This window comes from Oncorhynchus gorbuscha, linkage group LG11 (genome assembly GCF_021184085.1).
Source record: "Oncorhynchus gorbuscha isolate QuinsamMale2020 ecotype Even-year linkage group LG11, OgorEven_v1.0, whole genome shotgun sequence".
NCBI classification, from domain to species: Eukaryota; Metazoa; Chordata; class Actinopteri; order Salmoniformes; family Salmonidae; genus Oncorhynchus; species Oncorhynchus gorbuscha.
Genome location: NC_060183.1, coordinates 1,461,959 through 1,482,796, shown reverse-complemented (window position 1 = coordinate 1,482,796; position 20,838 = coordinate 1,461,959). Strand labels below are relative to the sequence as shown.

General features: G+C 45.9%; 1 protein-coding gene across 1 annotated transcript in view; it reads right to left on the bottom strand.

Annotated features, from left to right (window-relative positions):
* The window catches only part of nid1a (nidogen 1a), a 92,142-nt gene that overhangs the window by 24,836 nt on the left and 46,468 nt on the right, over positions 1–20,838 (bottom strand). Inside the window, exons 14-17 of the mRNA XM_046290715.1 lie at positions 12,047–12,166; positions 10,463–10,684; positions 9,584–9,759; positions 1,171–1,297 (exon numbers count right to left, since the gene is read on the bottom strand). Coding sequence (XP_046146671.1) covers positions 1,171–1,297; positions 9,584–9,759; positions 10,463–10,684; positions 12,047–12,166 — 645 coding nt within the window. The remainder of the gene's footprint in view (positions 1–1,170; positions 1,298–9,583; positions 9,760–10,462; positions 10,685–12,046; positions 12,167–20,838) is intronic.

The following is a 20,838-nucleotide window of genomic DNA, read 5'->3' as shown; positions in this document are numbered from 1 at the left end:
ACTCAACATTCTAGAATACTGGCACCACACTCCAAAACATTGACTCAACATTCTAGAACACTGACACTCCACGCTAGACCACTGGCTCAACATTCTAGAACACTGACACTCCACGCTAGACCACTGGCTCAACATTCTAGAACACTGACTCAACATTCTAGAACACCGACTCAACATTCTAGAACACCTACTCAACATTCTAGAACACTGGCACCAGATTCTAGAACACTGGCACCACAATCTAGACCACTGACTCAACATTCTAGGATACTGGCAACACACTCTAAAACACTGACTCAACATTCTAGAACACTGACACCACATTCTAGAACACTGGCTCAACATTCTAGGATACTGGCAACACACTCTAAAACACTGACTCAACATTCTAGAAAACTGACTCAACATTCTAGAACACTGACTCAACATTACAGAACACTTACACAACATTACAGAACACTGACTCAACATTCTAGAACACTGACTCAACATTACAGAACACTGACTCAACATTCTAGAACACTGACTCAACATTACAGAACACTGACTCAACATTCTAGAACACTGACTCAACATTACAGAACACTTACACAACATTACAGAACACTGACTCAACATTCTAGAACACTGACTCAACATTACAGAACACTGACTCAACATTCTAGAAAACTGACTCAACATTCTAGAACACTGACTCAACATTACAGAACACTTACACAACATTACAGAACACTGACTCAACATTCTAGAACACTGACTCAACATTACAGAACACTTACACAACATTCTAGAACACTGACTCAACATTCTAGAACACTGACTCAACATTACAGAACACTTACACAACATTCTAGAACACTGACTCAACATTATAGAACACTGGCACCACGCTCTGGAACACTGGCACCACACTCTAGAAAACTGATGGCGGCAGGTTTCCCAGTGGTTAAGAGCGTTGGGCCAGTAACCGAAAGGATGCTGGTTTGATTCCCCGAGCCAAGTAGGGGACAAATCTGTCGATGTGTCCTTGAGCAAGGCACTTCATCCTAATTGCTCCTGTAAATTGCTCTGGATAAGAGTGTCTGCTATGATAAAAAAGTGAACTAATTTAGCAAACCAACAGAACAGAGGTGACCAACAGATGTGGTGGAGAGTGAACTGAACTCTGACCTGATCTGATGACAGGGATGGCTCCTCCTCCCTGCAGGTTGGCCTTGCTGATAGAGGGGGATGTGATGTCTGTCCAGTACACCATCTTCTCCACACAGTCATAGGCCACCCCGATGATCACCTTCTCCTGGGGTCAACGCACAGGTCAGAGGTCAGCTACCAGAACAGTGGTTTAGTTCATCGTCCTCACGCTACAGATGGAAATGTGTTTTCTCTGTTGTCCAACTCTACAACCCCCTCGACAGCACGCATGCACACGAACACACACACACACTTCAAGCCAGCTGGTTGTGAGATCAGTGTAACAGAGAATGTTGTTAGGTATTAATCCACTGGTGGTGCAGCACCGATGTGAACCACTAGAGGGCAAATGTCAGCATGTGGTTGTAATATAGTGTGTGTGTGTGTTTGCCTGTGCCTGTGTGTGCCTGTGTGTGTGTGTTTCTGTGTGTGTGTGTGTGTGTGTGTGTTTGCGTGTGCCTGTGCCTGTGTGTGTGTGTGTGTGTGTGTGTGTGTGTGTGTGTGTGTGTGTGTGTGTGTGTGTGTGTGTGTGTGTGTGTGTGTGTGTGTGTGTGTGTGTGTGTGTGTGTGTGTGTGTGTGTGTGTGTGTGTGTGTGGTGTGGTGTGTGTGTGTGTGTGTGTTTGTCTGTGTGTGTGTGTGTAATGCAGACCAGATCTCCACCAGACCTCCCCTCCAGATAGGAACTAGCTAACAGTCTACACAACAACCTGGCTCACTACCAGCGGAGGAACAGGCTGAGAGAAAACCGAGAGAGGACCCTGAACGACACTGGATCTGAAGGGCATTAATGCTTCGTCCCAGTTTCAATGACATGTTACCAATGCTGTAAGGAATTGGTTGAGGTTCTTAAGTACACCACAACCGCAATACTTTGAAACGAATGGTGGCCTCTTGCCTTTACATTCATCAAGTCTTTTCAATTTATGAATATTTATTTCACCTACTCTTTTCCATTCAACTCAACGGCTTTTGTTTGAGTAAAACCATTGAGTTAGAAACCTTGGCAGCAGTGTGATCTTTATCTTCAGACCTCCTATTACAGCCCAGTTATTGACCTTTACTACATACAGTGTGGCAAAAAAGTATTTAGTCAGCCACCAATTGTGCAAGTTCTCCCACTTAAAAAGATGAGAGAGGCCTGTAATTTTCATCATAGGTACACTTCAACTATGACAGACAAAATGAGAAAAGACAATCCAGAAAATCACATTGTAGGATTTTTAATGAATTTATTTGCAAATTATGGTGGAAAATAAGTATTTGGTCACCTACAAACAAGCAAGATTTCTGGCTCTCACAGACCTGTAACTTCTTCTTTAAGGGGCTCCTCTATCCTCCACTCGTTACCTGTAATAATGGCACCTGTTTGAACTTATCAGTATAAAAGACACCTGTCCACAACCTCAAACAGTCACACTCCAAACTCCACTATGGTCAAGACCAAAGAGCTGTCAAAGGACACCAGAAACAAAATTGTAGACCTGCACTAGGCTGGGAAGACTGAATCTGCAATAGGTAAGCAGCTTGGTTTGAAGAAATCAACTGTGGGAGCAAGGATAGCCTAGTGGTTAGAGAGTTGGACTAGTAACCGGAAGGTTGCAAATTCAAACCCCGAGCTGACAAGGTACAAATCTGTCGTTCTGCCCCTGAACAGGCAGTTAACCCACTGTTCCTAGGCCGTCATTGAAAATAAGAATTTGTTTTTAACTGACTTGCCTGGTTAAATAAAGGTCAAAGAAATAAAAATTATTAGGAAATGGAAGACATACAAGACCACTAATAATCTCCCTTGATCTGGGGCTCCACGCAAGATCTCACCCCGTGGGGTCAAAATGATCACAAGAACAGTGAGCAAAAACCCCAGAACCACACGGGGGGACCTAGTGAATGACCTGCAGAGAGCTGGGACCAAAGTAACAAAGCCTACCATCAGTAACACACTACGCCGCCAGGGACTCAAATCCTGCAGTGCCAGATGTGTCCCCCTGCTTAAGCCAGTACATGTCCAGGCCCGTCTGAAGTTTGCTAGAGAGCATTTGGATGATCCAGAAGAAGATTGGGAGAATGTCATATGGTCAGATGAAACCAAAATAGACCTTTTTGGTAAAAACTCAAATCGTCGCGTTTGGAGGACAAAGAATGCTGAGTTGCATCCAAAGAACACCATACCTACTGTGAAGCATGGGGGTGGAAACATCATGATTTGGGGCTGTTTTTCTGCAAAGGGACCAGGACGACTGATCCGTGTAAAGGAATGAATGAATGGGGCCATGTATCGTGAGATTTTGAGTGAAAACCTCCTACAATCAGCAAGGGCATTAAAGATGAAACGTGGCTGGGTCTTTCCACATGACAATGATCCCAAACACACCGCCCGGGCAACGAAGGAGTGGCTTCGTAAGAAGCATTTCAAGGTCCTGGAGTGGCCTAGCCAGTCTCCAGATCTCAACCCCATAGAAAATCTTTGGAGAAAATAGAAAATCTTTGGAGGGAGTTGAAAGTCCGTGTTGTCCAGCAACAGCCCCAAAACATCACTGCTCTGGAGGAAATCTGCGTGGAGGAATGGGCCAAAATACCAGCAACAGTGTGTGAAAACCTTGTGAAGACTTACAGAAAACGTTTGACCTCTGTCATTACCAACAAAGGGTATATAACAAAGTATTTTCCACTATAATTTGCAAATAAATTCATTAAAAATCCTACAATGTGATTTTCTGGATTTTTTTCTCATTTTGGCTGTCATAGTTGAAGTGTACCTATGATGAAAATTACAGGCCTCTCTCATCTTTTTAAGTGGGAGAACTTGCACAATTGGTGGCTGACTAAATACTTTTTTGCTCCAATGTATGTACATGGTGGGTGTGGCTCTTGAATGTTCCCCTATTCTCTAGGAATGACATGGTAACAGCTCGCTGGTCACCATAGCATCTCCCACCTGTAGCACACGCTCCAGCAGGTATATCTCTCTAGTCACCCCCAAAACCAATTCTTTCTTTGGCCGCCTCTCCTTCCAGTTCTCTGCTGCCAATGACTGGAACGAACTACAAAAATCTCTGAAACTGGAAACACTTATCTCCCTCACTAGCTTTAAGCACCAACTGTCAGAGCAGCTCACAGATTACTGCACCTGTACATAGCCCACCTATAATTTAGCCCAAACAACTACCTCTTTATCAACTGTATTTAATTAATTTATTTATTTTGCTCCTTTGCACCCCATTATTTTTGTTTCTACTTTGCACATTCTTCCATTGCAAAACTACCATTCCAGTGTTTTACTTGCTATATTGTATTTACTTTGCCACCATGGCCTTTTTTGCCTTTACCTCCCTTCTCACCTCATTTGCTCACATTGTATATAGACTTGTTTATACTGTATTATTGACTGTATGTTTGTTTTACTCCATGTGTAACTCTGTGTCGTTGTATCTGTCGAACTGCTTTGCTTTATCTTGGCCAGGTCGTAATTGTAAATGAGAACTTGTTCTCAACTTGCCTACCTGGTTAAATAAAAGTGAAATAAAATAAATAAATAAATAAAAACAGCAGAATGACTTGGTACCAGCAGAATGACTTGGTACCAGCAGAATGACTTGGTACCAACAGAATGACTTGGTACCAACAGAATGACTTGGTACCAGCAGAATGACTTGGTACCAACAGAATGACTTGGTACCAGCAGAATGACTTGGTACCAACAGAATGACTTGGTACCAACAGAATGACTTGGTACCAACAGAATGACTTGGTACCAGCAGAATGACTTGGTACCAACAGAATGACTTGGTACCAGCAGAATGACTTGGTAACAGCAGAATGACTTGGTAACAGCAGAATGACTTGGTACCAGCAGAATGACCAGAATGACTTGGTACCAGCAGAATGACTTGGTAACAGCAGAATGACTTGGTACCAGCAGAATGACTTGGTAACAGCAGAATGACTTGGTACCAGCAGGCAGAATGACTTGGTAACAGCAGAATGACTTGGTAACAGCAGAATGACTTGGTAACAGCAGAATGACTTGGTAACAGCAGAATGACTTGGTAAGCAGCAGAATGACTTGCAGAATGGTACCAGCAGAATGACTTGGTAACAGCAGAATGACTTGGTACCAGCAGGCAGAATGACTTGGTACCAGCACAGAATGACTTGGTACCAGCAGGCAGAATGACTTGGTACCAGCAGCAGAATGAACAGCAGAATGACTTGGTAGGCCAGCAGGCAGAATGACTTGCAGTACCAGCAGGCAGAAATGACTTGGTACCAGCAGAATGACTTGGTAACAGCAGAATGACTTGGTAACAGCAGAATGACTTGGTAACAGCAGAATGACTTGGTACCAGCAGACTTACAGCAGAATGGTACCAGCAGAATGACTTGGTACCAGCAGAATGACTTGGTAACAGCAGAATGACTTGGTACCAGCAGAATGACTTGGTACCAGCAGAATGACTTGGTACCAGCAGCAGAATGACTTGGTACCAGCAGCAGAATGACTTGTACCAGCAGAATTGGTACCAGCAGGCAGAATGACTTGGTACAGCAGGCAGAATGACTTGGTACCAGCAGGCAGAATGACTTGGTAACAGCAGAATGACTTGGTAACAGCAGAATGACTTGGTAACAGCAGAATGACTTGGTAACAGCAGGCAGAATGACTTGGTACCAGCAGGCAGAATGACTTGGTAACAGCAGAATGACTTGAGCAGCAGAACTTGGTACCAGCAGAATGACTTGGTACCACAGCAGAATGACTTTACCAGCAGAATGAACCAGCAGAATGACTTGGTACCAGCAGAATGACTTGGTACCAGCAGGCAGAATGACTTGGTACCAGCAGAATGACTTGGTACCAGCAGGCAGAATGACTTGGTAACAGCAGAATGACTTGGTACAGCAGCAGAATGACTTGGTACCAGCAGAATGACTTGGTACCAGCAGGCAGAATGACTTGGTACCAGCAGAATGACTTGGTACCAGCAGGCAGAATGACTTGGTACCAGCAGGCAGAATGACTTGGTACCAGCAGGCAGAATGACTTGGTACCAGCAGAATGACTTGGTACCAGCAGAATGACTTGGTCAGCAGAATGACTTGGTACCAGCAGAATGAGGCAGAATGACTTGGTACAGCAGCAGAATGACTTGGTACCAGCAGAATGACTTGGTACCAGCAGAATGACTTGGTACCAGCAGGCAGAATGACTTGGTACCAGCAGAATGACTTGGTACCAGCAGAATGACTTGGTACCAGCAGGCAGAATGACTTGGTACCAGCAGAATGACTTGGTACCAGCAGAATGACTTGGTAACAGCAGAATGACTTGGTACCAGCAGTACCAGCAGAATGACTTGGTACCAGCAGAATGACTTGGTACCAGCAGAATGACTTGGTACCAGCAGAATGACTTGGTACCAGCAGGCAGAATGACTTGGTACCAGCAGAATGACTTGGTACCAGCAGGCAGAATGACTTGGTACCAGCAGGCAGAATGACTTGGTACCAGCAGAATGACTTGGTACCAGCAGGCAGAATGACTTGGTAACAGCAGAATGACTTGGTACCAGCAGGCAGAATGACTTGGTACCAGCAGAATGGTACCAGCAGGCAGAATGACTTGGTACCAGCAGAATGATACCAGCAGACTTGGTACAGCAGAATGACTTGGTACCAGCAGAATGACTTGGTACCAGCAGAATGACTTGGTACCAGCAGAATGACTTGGTACCAGCAGAATGACTTGGTACCAGCAGAATGACTTGGTACCAGGCAGAATGACTTGGTACCAGCAGAATGACTTGGTACCAGCAGAATGACTTGGTACCAGCAGAATGACTTGGTACCAGCAGGCAGAATGACTTGGTACCAGCAGAATGACTTGGTACCAGCAGAATGACTTGGTACCAGCAGGCAGAATGACTTGGTACCAGCAGAATGACTTGGTACCAGCAGAATGACTTGGTACCAGCAGAATGACTTGGTAACAGAGCATGACTTTACCACCAGCAGAATGTAACAGCAGAATGACTTGGTACCAGCAGGCAGAATGACTTGGTACCAGCAGAATGACTTGGTACCAGCAGAATGACTTGGTACCAGCAGGCAGAATGACTTGGTACCAGCAGAATGACTTGGTACCAGCAGGCAGAATGACTTGGTACCAGCAGAATGACTTGGTAACAGCAGAATGACTTGGTAACAGCAGAATGACTTGGTCCCAGCAGAATGACTTGGTACCAGCAGAATGACTTGGTACCAGCAGAATGACTTGGTACCAGCAGAATGACTTGGTAACAGCAGAATGACTTGGTACCAGCAGAATGACTTGGTACCAGCAGAATGACTTGGTACCAGCAGAATGACTTGGTACCAGCAGAATGACTTGGTACCAGCAGAATGACTTGGTACCAGCAGAATGACTTGGTACCAGCAGCAATGACTTGGTACCAGCAGAATGACTTGGTAACAGCAGAATGACTTGGTACCAGCAGAATGACTTGGTACCAGCAGAATGACTTGGTACAGCAGAATGACAGGCAGAATGACTTGGTACCAGCAGAATGACTTGTAACAGCAGTACTTGGTACCAGCAGGCAGAATGACTTGGTACCAGCAGCAGAATGACTTGGTACAGTACCAGCAGAATGACTTGGTAACAGCAGAATGACCTTGGTCCCAGGCAGAATGACTTGGTACCAGCAGGCAGAATGACTTGGTACCAGCAGAATGACCTGGTCCCAGCAGAATGACTTGGTACCAGCAGAATGACCTGGTCCCAGCAGAATGACTTGGTACCAGCAGAATGACCTGGTCCCAGCAGAATGACTTGGTACCAGCAGAATGACTTGTTACAAGCAGAATCACCTGGTACCAGCAGAATGACTTGGTACCAGCAGAATGATTTGGTACCAGCAGAATGACCTGGTACCAGCAGAATGACTTGGTACCAGCAGAATGACTTGGTACCAGCAGAATGACCTGGTACCAGCAGAATGACTTGGTACCAGCAGAATGACTAGGTACCAGCAGAATGACCTGGTACCAGCAGAATGACTTGGTAACAGCAGAATGACTTGGTACCAGCAGAATGATTTGGTACCAGCAGGCAGAATGACTTGGTACCAGCAGGCAGAATGACTTGGTACCAGCAGGCAGAATGACTTGGTACCAGCAGGCAGAATGACTTGGTCCCAGCAGAATGACTTGGTACCAGCAGAATGACCTGGTACCAGCAGAATGACCTGGTACCAGCAGAATGATTTGGTACCAGCAGAATGACCTGGTACCAGCAGAATGATTTGGTACCAGCAGGCAGAATGACTTGGTACCAGCAGGCAGAATGACCTGGTACCAGCAGAATGATTTGGTACCAGCAGGCAGAATGACCTGGTACCAGCAGGCAGAATGACCTGGTACCAGCAGAATGATTTGGTACCAGCAGGCAGAATGACCTGGTACCAGCAGGCAGAATGACTTGGTACCAGCAGGCAGAATGACTTGGTACCAGCAGGCAGAATGACCTGGTACCAGCAGAATGATTTGGTACCAGCAGGCAGAATGACTTGGTACCAGCAGGCAGAATGACCTGGTACCAGCAGAATCAGAGGAAACATAAACACTGTTGTGGAATTTTAAATAAATACTTAAATGTCCTAAACAAACTATAACAATCCATAGCACCCAAATAAGGATTCCTAATGTCAAAGTAAACAGGAGATACGTCCCAAATTGCACCCTATTCCCTATACTGTACAGTGTACTACGTTTGACTAGAGCCCTATGGGTCGATAGTAGTGTACAGGGGAGAAGGATGCCATTGGGGAAACCGTTGAGCAACAGGAAATCCCACTGCTACAAATCACTTGTGACTTTATCCTAAATAAGACAACTACAGTAACAATGAGGTCTCCCTGAACCCACTTCAACCACGTATTAACTTTCCCAAACAGCATCCACATGGTGTTTAACCTTATAACAAATTAAACGCAAACCAGACACAGTCTCAACCACCCACAGATATGACTGCCTTCACTAAAGAGTTAGTCACTGAGAGCAGAAGACGAAGCTTGGTTCCAGATCGGTTTGTGTTGTCTTGCCAACTGCTATGGTAACAATGACCAAAGGCAGCGCCAATGGATGGGGTACCAGGCTAGTGGTGCTGGTAGTCGGTAGATACAGAACAGGACATTCAGATAGGAGCAGGCCTGTCAACGACAACATCAACAACAACAACTTCTCCCCGGTAGATACAGAACGAGACATTTAGATAGGAGCAGGCCTGTCAACGACAACATCAACAACAACAACTTCTCCCCGGTAGATACAGAACGAGACATTTAGATAGGAGCAGGCCTGTCAACGACAACGTCAACAACAACAACTTCTCACCGGTAGATGCAGGACAGTCTTTGCCTCTGTCTTCTTCATGTTGTAGCCCTCCAACGGGACAAACTCGATGCGTCCACTCTGAGCAAAGAGCAGGTGTGTGCCGGGGGGTAGAGGGTAAACATCTGGCCTGGGAGTAGGGCCTACTGCGGGACGAACTGTTGGTCCTTGTTCTATACCTACAGTAGAGAGATGAATCAATCAATGACTCAATCAACAGACATCTGGCCTGGGAGTAAGGCCTACTGCGGGACGAGCTGTTGGTCCTTGTTCTATACCTACAGTAGAGAGATGAATCAATCAATGACTCAATCAACAGACATTTGGCCTGGGAGTAGGGCCTACTGCGGGACGAGCTGTTGGTCCTTGTTCTATACCTACAGTAGAGAGATGAATCAATCAACAGACATCTGGCCTGGGAGTAAGGCCTACTGCGGGACGAGCTGTTGGTCCTTGTTCTATTCCTGCAATCCTGAAAACATCAGCTTTTAATTGTGACCGAGATTGGTACCTTCTTCCGAAGCTGTGTCATTGAATATTAACTTATACAGTGGCTGAGTCTTAATTCATATGATTCACTGAGGGTGGTATTCTGACCTGAGTCTCTGTTTACTGAGTCTTAATTCATATGATTCACTAAGGGTGGTATTCTGACCTGAGTCTCTGTTTACTGAGTCTTAATTCATATGATTCACTGAGGGTGGTATTCTGACCTGAGTCTCTGTTTACTGAGTCTTAATTCATAAGATTCACTGAGGGTGGTATTCTGACCCGAGTCTCTGTTTACTTTACGGAAATGTCCACTCAAGTCTCGCATTGTTTGAAGATATACACTAAAATTCAGTTGTCCTCTTAATCAGGTTGATGGAGAGTATAACTCACACAGTGGTCTGCCTCTGCCTGGCCCAGTGCGTGTTCCTGGGATCTCCAGTCCGTTACGGTCAACACACCAACAATGTCCGATGGAACCGTGGCACTGGGAGGCCTCGTAGGCTCCCTGGCCGTCACAGGTAGGCACGTACTGACCAGGCACCGGCTGGGGCCCGTACTCTGTAGAGCCTAGGAGACGGTCCCTGTGGGTCTCACACTGCGACTTCGTACGCTCTGGGAGGAGGGAAATGAACAATCAATCAAAGTTATTTATAAAAGCCCTTTTATATCAACAGTTGGGTTATTAGTTGGAAGGAGATACATAACAACAAGGACTTAAAGTTGACGTCTTCCTAGATGGGTATATAGAATCCCCTCTGAGAGAAAGACATTAATAATCAATATAGTACATACCGTATTGTCAGAGCTTTATAGATTCATTATGGAAGTGTATAACTGGTTTAGCTACTGTAGGGAGTTACTGTTACAAGCTTTAATCGGGTTGGCTTTGATTTAGCCAGCTCATTCCACTCTCAATATTGTTTATCCTCATGTGATCCTTGTTTGAGCACTGTTTTAATTATCTCCCTTCCCTCTCTCTCTCCCCCTCCCTCCATCTCTCTCTCTCTCTCCCCCTCCCCCCAGCTCTCTCTCCCCCTAGCCCCCTCCCAGCTCTCTCTCTCTCCCCCTCCATCTCTCTCTCTTTCTCTCTCTCTCCAAAGCAGGAATGTGTTTTCTTTTCCAAGAATGATGCTGGATAATGATAGGAATGTACTTTGGGGGAAAAGAGAGAGAGAGAGAGAGAGAGAGAGAGAGAGAGAGAGAGAGAGAGAGAGAGAGACAAAGACAGAGACAGAGAGAGAGAGATGAGAGAGAGAGAGAGAGAGAGAGAGAGAGAGAGAGAGAGAGAGAGGAGAGACAGAGAGATAGAGGAGAGACAGGAGAGAGAGAGAGAGAGAGAGAGAGAGAGAGAGAGAGAGAGAGAGAGAGAGAGAGAGAGAGAGAGAGAGAGAGAGAGAGAGAGAGAGAGAGAGAGGAGAGAGGAGAGACAGAGAGAGAGAGAGAGAGAGAGAGAGAGAGAGAGAGAGAGAGAGAGAGAGAGAGAGAGAGAGAGTGAGAGAGACAGAGACACAGAGAGAGGAGAGACAGGAGAGAGAGAGAGATTGTGTCTCGTTTTTTTCAAAGTATCCACTGTAGTCAAAGTGAAGTGTATTTATTACTAAGAGAGTTGCAGCAGGCAGCTATGAGCCAGTGACCCCTGGGCTACAGCTGAACATCAGTGGTTGGTGATGCAGTAGGTCTGGGTCTGTTTTAATGGGTTTGTTATCTACTCATCCCTCTGTGGGAACAGTAAAGGCTATGTTGGGGGAGGAAGAGAGTGGGAAGAAGGGAGTGTTGCTTTGCAAGATTACCCCATTACTGTTCAAGACCTTCTGTAAACATTCTGTAAACATTCTGTAAACATTCTGTAATGGATAAGGGTCATGTTTTAACTGAAAGGGTCAGAATATAGTGAAAACGTTTCGCGACTTCAGAGCAAGTCAGGTCTTTACCTGACAGACAACCATGATGTTCTTCCATTCCACAGAGACGTACCTGAGGAGCAGTAGAAGCCGTCACCGTAGTAACCTGGCCTGCACTGGCAGGTAAAGGACCCCTGGGTGTTATAACACACAGCCTTCTGGTGGCACCTGGCAGACTGGCACTCATCGATATCTACAGGGGACGAGAAGGCTTTTTTTCAAATAAGGTGACATTACATGTTATCAAAGGCAGCACACGCAATAGTTATCCTTTGACACAATAAAATCTAGTTCATACAAGTGTAAAACACATATTTCCTGGAATGGAGAGACGGAAGGTGGGAGGGAGGGAGGGAGGGAGGTGGGAGGGAGGGAGGTAGGAGGGAGGGAGGTAGGAGGGAGGTAGGGAGGGAGGTGGGAGGGAGGGAGGTAGGAGGGAGGGAGGGAGGGAGGGAGGTGGGAGGGAGGTAGGAGGGAGGGAGGGAGGGAGGAGGGAGGGAGGTAGGAGGGAGGTAGGAGGGATGGATGGAGGGAGGTAGGTGGGAGGGAGGGAGGTAGGAGGGAGGGAGGTAGGTAGGAGGGAGGGAGGTGGGAGGGAGGTTAGGTAGGAGGGATGGAGGGAGGTAGGAGGGATGGAGGGAGGTAGGAGGGATGGAGGGAGGAAGGTGGGAGAGAGGGAGGGAGAGAATAGGGAGCCCACTCTGTGAAGGAAATAAATGACCAAGAGGACAGGCATAAAGATGAAGTCCACGGTTTGAATGGTGTCAGGTAGTTTTATATTGTATTAATTTGAACTTAACAATATGAAATGGGGTATTTAGATTTAGTATATGACTATATAATACAGGCTTTGATTTTCCCATTTATATTTCGAGGCTAGCACGTTAGCAAGTTAGCACGTGCGGCGCACCGATTGGTGGCACCTCATTTTTTTGTTTACCTGTTCTTGGGCAAATTTAGTTGCCGCTCATGTTGCGTGTCTTTTAGGTCCCAGTTGTTGTTGCTAGTCAACTTTTAGTGGAACCCCCACGAGCGTCTTTCAGAATCCCTCCTAAAACACCACCTGTTTTGTTTGGTTGTGGTCAGTGGCTCTTTGTTAGTTCCCCATTCTGTTTGAGTGACATTATTTGGTTGGACTTGGAGCACAGGGAAAGACAAGATGAGGATGCAGCCAAACAACATCAACAAGAATGTGCCTGTAATCCATGGCTTCTGGTTGGGAAATGTACGTACGGTCACTGTGGGGAGGATGTCATCGATTAACTTATTGATGAAGCCGGTGACTGAGGTGGTATACTCCTCAATGTCATTGGATGAATCCCGGAACAGATTCCAGTCTGTACTAGCAAAACAGTCCTGCAGTTTAGCATCCACGTCATCTGACCACTTCCGTATTGAGTGAGTCACTGGTACTTCCTGCTTTAGTTTTTGCTTGTAAGCAGGAATCAGGAGGATAGAGTTATGGTCAGATTTGCCAAATGTAGGGCGAGGGAGAGCTTTGTGCATCTCTGTGTGGAGAAAAGGAGGTCTAGAGTTTTGTGCATCTCTGTGTGGAGTAAAGGAGGTCTAGAGTTTTGTGCATCTCTGTGTGGAGTAAAGGTGGTCTAGAGCTTTGTATGCATCTCTGTGTGGAGTAAAGGAGGTCTAGAGTTTTTTCCCTCTGGTTCCACATTTGACATGCTGGTAGAAATGAGGTAAAACAGATTTAAGTTTCCCTGCAATAAAGTCCCCGGCCACTAGGAGCACCGCTTCTGGATGAGCATGTTCTTGTTTGGTTATGACCTTACACAGCTCATTGAGTGGAGTCTTAGTAGCAGCATCGGTTTGTGGTGGTAAATAGACAGCTACGACAGCTATGAAAAATATAGATGAGAACTATAGTGTGGTCTACAGCTTATCATGAGGTACTCTACCTCAGAGGAGTAATACCTTGAGACTTCTTTAATATAAGATATCGTGCACCAGCAGTTATTGACAAATAGACACACACCTCCACACCTCCAGAAATATTTGCTCTGTCCTGCCGGTGCACGGAGAAGCCAGATCTAAATGATCGGTGTCATCGTTTAGCCACGTCTCGGTGAAACATAAGATATTACAGTTTTTAATGTCCCGTTGGTAGGAGAGTCTTAATCGTAGATCGTACAGTTTGTTTTCCAATGGCTGCACGTTGGCCGATTATACGGAGGGTAGTGGTGGTCAATTCTTACAAGGCACCCAACTTTGGTCTGATTACACTAAAAACAGAAGTCAAAAGTTTTAGAAGAATTTCTCCAGGGCCTTAACAATACTGGGAGACGTGATTTTCCTAATGAGCGTTTTGGACATCATGTCAGAGGTCCTTTAGAGCTGTCTGAGAGAGACACCTTAAACACAAAAACAAATCTGTTGGAGTATGACAGTGCTTTTCACACTTCAGAGTTTGCCAGTGAGAATCTGGAGAAGGCACAAATGAAAACGAAAGTTTAATACGATCGAAAGGCCCGAAACCTCACTTTTGATAGTCAATCGATCAATAAAATACTTTTAGAAAAAAAACATATTTCATTTACAATCTCTAGAGAATAAGAAAGGTTCAGAACTTTTGTGAAACATCACAGCACAGTTGAAAAAATATATGTCAATAGAAATAAAAATGGATGGTTGAATGGAGCTGAAGGGTGGGACTAATAATAAGAATAACAACTCAAATATACTATGTCTGTAAAATGTAGATATGTTAAGAACTGTTGTGAAACTGCACAGTTAAAAATATATGGCAAATATAAATCAAAATGGATGGTGTTCAGAGATAGATGGGAGGGGTTGAATGGAGCTTAATGGTGGGACTGGATGGTGTTCAGAGATAGATGGGAGGGGTTGAGGGGAGCTGAAGGCTGGGACTGGATGGTGTTCAGAGATAGATGTGAGGGGTTGAATGGAGCTGAAGGCTGGGACTGGATGGTGTAGAGATATATGGGAGGGGTTGAGGGGAGCTGAAGGATGGGACTGGATGGTGTAGAGATAGATGGGAGGGGTTGAGGGGAGCTGAAGGATGGGACTGGATGGTGTAGAGATAGATGGGAGGGGTTGAGGGGAGCTGAAGGATGGGACTGGATGGTGTAGAGATAGATGGGAGGGGTTGAGGGGAGCTGAAGGATGGGACTGGATGGTATAGAGATAGATGGGAGGGGTTGAGGGGAGCTGAAGGATGGGACTGGATGGTGTAGAGATAGATGGGAGGGGTTGAGGGGAGCTGAAGGCTGGGACTGGATGGTGTAGAGATAGATGGGAGGGGTTGAGGGGAGCTGAAGGCTGGGACTGGATGGTGTAGAGATAGATGGGAGGGGTTGAGGGGAGCTGAAGGCTGGGACTGGATGGTGTTCAGAGATAGATGGGAGGGGTTGAGGGGAGCTGAAGGCTGGGACTGGATGGTGTAGAGATAGATGGGAGGGGTTCAGGGGAGCTGAAGGCTGGGACTGGATGGTGTAGAGATAGATGGGAGGGGTTGAGGGGAGCTGAAGGCTGGGACTGGATGGTGTAGAGATAGATGGGAGGGGTTGAGGGGAGCTGAAGGATGGGACTGGATGGTGTAGAGATAGATGGGAGGGGTTGAGAGGAGCTGAAGGCTGGGACTGGATGGTGTAGAGATATATGGGAGGGGTTGAGGGGAGCTGAAGGATGGGACTGGATGGTGTAGAGATAGATGGGAGGGGTTGAGGGGAGCTGAAGGCTGGGACTAAAAACAAACAGATAACTCATGTAAAACTATCTGTAAAATGTATATAGTATGTATAAACTGGAAGTAGAAACCTAAGTTTTGTTGTCCATTAGTTTACTTCAATTAGGGGAGGGATGGTAGGATAGGGGTGGTAGGATAGGGGTGGTAGGATAGGGGCGGTAGGGTTAGTGGAAAATAATAAAGGAAAATATATTTAAAATAATATATATTTACCCCAAAATATATGGGGGATTGGAAATTATGCAGACAATTACATTGATGGAAGCAACAATCTATCTGCAATATTAAAGCTGATCAACCCCCCCAAATAGTTCAAAAGAATTAAGAATTTATAACAAAAAAACCCAGATATCTTATTTAAATAAGTATTCAGACCCTTTGCTATGATAGAGTGGTCAGACAGAAGCCACTCCTCAGTAAAAGGCACATGACAGTCCACCAATCAGGCCTTTATGGTAGAGTGGCCAGACAGAATCCACTCCTCAGTAAAAGGCACATGACAGTCCACCAATCAGGTCTTTATGGTAGAGTTTGCCTTAACCCTGACCTCTCGCTGTGTGTGTGTGTGTGTGTGTGTGTGTGTGTGTGTGTGTGTGTGTGTGTGTGTGTGTGTGTGTGTGTGTGTGTGTGTGTGTGTGTGTGTGTGTGTGTGTGTGTGTGTGTGTGTGTGTGTGTGTGTGTGTGTGTGTGTGTGTGTGTGTGTGTGTGTGTGTGTGTGTGTGTGTGTGTGTGTGTGTGTGTGTGTGTGTGTGTGTGTGTGTGTGTGTGAGTATGTGTTAGCTAGCATGTTCTGATTGCCATGATCACATTAGCTCCCTGCTAATTCAGTTACTTCAATGACAACAGATGAGTCATTCATCAACATACTGTTGTCCTGCACATCTAATGTGCTTCCTTGTGTCTGTCGTCTGAATAAACACCAATCAACTGGGACCCCTGGCTGGACAGTCAGAATAAACACCAATCAACTGGGACCTCTGGACAGTCAGAATAAACACCAATCAACTGGGACCTCTGGACAGTCAGAATAAACACCAATCAACTGGGACCGCTGGCTGGACAGTCAGAATAAACACCAATCAACTGGGACCCCTGGCTGGAGAGTCAGAATAAACACCAATCAACTGGGACCTCTGGCTGGAGAGTCAGAATAAACACCAATCAACTGGGACCCCTGGCTGGAGAGTCATTATAAACACCAATCAACTGGGACCCCTGGCTGGACAGTCAGAATAAACACCAATCAACTGGGACCGCTGGCTGGACAGTCAGAATAAACACCAATCAACTGGGACCTCTGGATAGTCAGAATAAACACCAATCAACTGGGACCTCTGGATAGTCAGAATAAACACCAATCAACTGGGACCTCTGGATAGTCAGAATAAACACCAATCAACTGGGACCTCTGGCTGGAGAGTCAGAATAAACACCAATCAACTGGGACCCCTGGCTGAACAAGTCTTTCATTATAAAGGGAGAGGGGGATGCCTAGTCAGTTGTAAACGGAAAGGGGGATACCTAGTCAGTTGGAAAGGGAAAGGGGGATACCTAGTCAGTTGTAAAGGGAAAGGGGGATACCTAGTCAGTTGGGAAAGGGGGATATCTAGTCAGTTGGGAAAGGGGGATACCTAGTCAGTTATAAAGGGAAAGGGGGATACCTAGTCAGTTGGGAAAAGGGGATGCCTAGTCAGTTGGGAAAGGGGGATACCTAGTTAGTTATAAAGGGAAAGGGGGATACCTAGTCAGTTATAAAGGGAAAGGGGGATACCTAGTCAGTTGGGAAAGGGGATGCCTAGTCAGTTATAAAGGGAAAGGGGGATACCTAGTCAGTTATAAAGGGAAAGGGGGATACCTAGTCAGTTATAAAGGGAAAGGGGGATACCTAGTCAGTTATAAAGGGAAAGGGGGATACCTAGTCAGTTATAAAGGGAAAGGGGGATACCTAGTCAGTTATAAAGGGAAAGGGGATTCCTAGTCAGTTATAAAGGGAAAGGGGGATACCTAGTCAGTTGGGAAAGGGGATACCTAGTCAGTTATAAAGGGAAAGGGGGTACCTAGTCAGTTATAAAGGGAAAGGGGGATACCTAGTCAGTTGGGAAAGGGGGATACCTAGTCAGTTATAAAGGGAAAGGGGGATACCTAGTCAGTTATAAAGGGAAAGGGGGATACCTAGTCAGTTATAAAGGGAAAGGGGATATCTAGTCAGTTGGGAAAGGGGGATACCTAGTCAGTTATAAAGGGAAAGGGGGATACCTAGTCAGTTATAAAGGGAAAGGGGGATACCTAGTCAGTTATAAAGGGAAAGGGGGATACCTAGTCAGTTGTAAAGGGAAAAGGGGATGCCTAGTCAGTTGTAAAGGGAAAGGGGGATACCTAGTCAGTTATAAAGGGAAAGGGGGATACCTAGTCAGTTGGGGAAGGGGGATACCTAGTCAGTTATAAAGGGAAAGGGGATACCTAGTCAGTTATAAAGGGAAAGGGGCACCTAGTCAGTTGGGGAAGGGGGATACCTAGTCAGTTATAAAGGGAAAGGGGGCACCTAGTCAGTTGGGGAAGGGGGATACCTAGTCAGTTGGGGAAGGGGGCACCTAGTCAGTTATAAAGGGAAAGGGGATACCTAGTCAGTTATAAAGGGAAAGGGGGATACCTAGTCAGTTATAAAGGGAAAGGGGGATTCTAGTCAGTTATAAAGGGAAAGGGGGATACCTAGTCAGTTGGGAAAAGGGGATACCTAGTCAGTTATAAAGGGAAAGGGGGTACCTAGTCAGTTATAAAGGGAAAGGGGGATACCTAGTCAGTTGGGAAAGGGGGATACCTAGTCAGTTATAAAGGGAAAGGGGGATACCTAGTCAGTTATAAAGGGAAAGGGGATACCTAGTCAGTTGTAAAGGGAAAAGGGGATGCCTAGTCAGTTGTAAAGGGAAAGGGGGATACCTAGTCAGTTATAAAGGGAAAGGGGGATACCTAGTCAGTTGGGGAAGGGGATACCTAGTCAGTTATAAAGGGAAAGGGGGATACCTAGTCAGTTATAAAGGGAAAGGGGGCACCTAGTCAGTTGGGGAAGGGGGATACCTAGTCAGTTATAAAGGGAAAGGGGGATACCTAGTCAGTTATAAAGGGAAAGGGGGCACCTAGTCAGTTGGGGAAGGGGGATACCTAGTCAGTTGGGGAAGGGGGCACCTAGTCAGTTATAAAGGGAAAGGGGATACCTAGTCAGTTATAAAGGGAAAGGGGGCACCTAGTCAGTTGGGGAAGGGGGGCACCTAGTCAGTTATAAAGTGAAAGGGGGATACCTAGTCAGTTGGGGAAGGGGGATACCTAGTCAGTTGTAAAGGGTAAGGGGGATACCTAGTCAGTTATAAAGGGAAAGGGGGATACCTAGTCAGTTATAAAGGGAAAGGGGGATACCTAGTCAGTTGTAAAGGGAAAGGGGGATACCTAGTCAGTTGTAAAGGGTAAGGGGGATACCTAGTCAGTTGTAAAGGGAAAGGGGGATACCTAGTCAGTTGTAAAGGGTAAGGGGGATACCTAGTCAGTTGTAAAGGGTAAGGGGGATACCTAGTCAGTTGTAAAGGGAAAGGGGGATACCTAGTCAGTTGGGAAAGGGGGATACCTAGTAAGTTGGAAAGGGAAAGGGGGATACCTAGTCAGTTGTAAAGGGAAAGGGGGATACCTAGTCAGTTGGGAAAGGGGGATATCTAGTCAGTTGGGAAAGGGGGATACCTAGTCAGTTATAAAGGGAAAGGGGGATACCTAGTCAGTTATAAAGGGAAAGGGGGATACCTAGTCAGTTGGGAAAAGGGGATGCCTAGTCAGTTGGGAAAGGGGGATACCTAGTTAGTTATAAAGGGAAAGGGGGATACCTAGTCAGTTATAAAGGGAAAGGGGGATACCTAGTCAGTTGGGAAAGGGGGATGCCTAGTCAGTTATAAAGGGAAAGGGGATACCTAGTCAGTTATAAAGGGAAAGGGGGATACCTAGTCAGTTATAAAGGGAAAGGGGGATACCTAGTCAGTTATAAAGGGAAAGGGGGATACCTAGTCAGTTATAAAGGGAAAGGGGGATACCTAGTCAGTTATAAAGGGAAAGGGGATTCCTAGTCAGTTATAAAGGGAAAGGGGGATACCTAGTCAGTTGGGAAAAGGGGATACCTAGTCAGTTATAAAGGGAAAGGGGGTACCTAGTCAGTTATAAAGGGAAAGGGGGATACCTAGTCAGTTGGGAAAGGGGGATACCTAGTCAGTTATAAAGGGAAAGGGGGATACCTAGTCAGTTATAAAGGGAAAGGGGGATACCTAGTCAGTTATAAAGGGAAAGGGGGATATCTAGTCAGTTGGGAAAGGGGGATACCTAGTCAGTTATAAAGGGAAAGGGGGATACCTAGTCAGTTATAAAGGGAAAGGGGGATACCTAGTCAGTTATAAAGGGAAAGGGGGATACCTAGTCAGTTGTAAAGGGAAAAGGGGATGCCTAGTCAGTTGTAAAGGGAAAGGGGGATACCTAGTCAGTTATAAAGGGAAAGGGGGATACCTAGTCAGTTGGGGAAGGGGATACCTAGTCAGTTATAAAGGGAAAGGGGGATACCTAGTCAGTTATAAAGGGAAAGGGGGCACCTAGTCAGTTGGGGAAGGGGGATACCTAGTCAGTTATAAAGGGAAAGGGGGATACCTAGTCAGTTATAAAGGGAAAGGGGGCACCTAGTCAGTTGGGGAAGGGGATACCTAGTCAGTTGGGGAAGGGGGCACCTAGTCAGTTATAAAGGGAAAGGGGGATACCTAGTCAGTTATAAAGGGAAAGGGGGATACCTAGTCAGTTATAAAGGGAAAGGGGGATTCCTAGTCAGTTATAAAGGGAAAGGGGGATACCTAGTCAGTTGGGAAAAGGGGATACCTAGTCAGTTATAAAGGGAAAGGGGGTACCTAGTCAGTTATAAAGGGAAAGGGGGATACCTAGTCAGTTATAAAGGGAAAGGGGATACCTAGTCAGTTATAAAGGGAAAGGGGGATACCTAGTCAGTTATAAAGGGAAAGGGGGATATCTAGTCAGTTGGGAAAGGGGATACCTAGTCAGTTATAAAGGGAAAGGGGGATACCTAGTCAGTTATAAAGGGAAAGGGGGATACCTAGTCAGTTGTAAAGGGA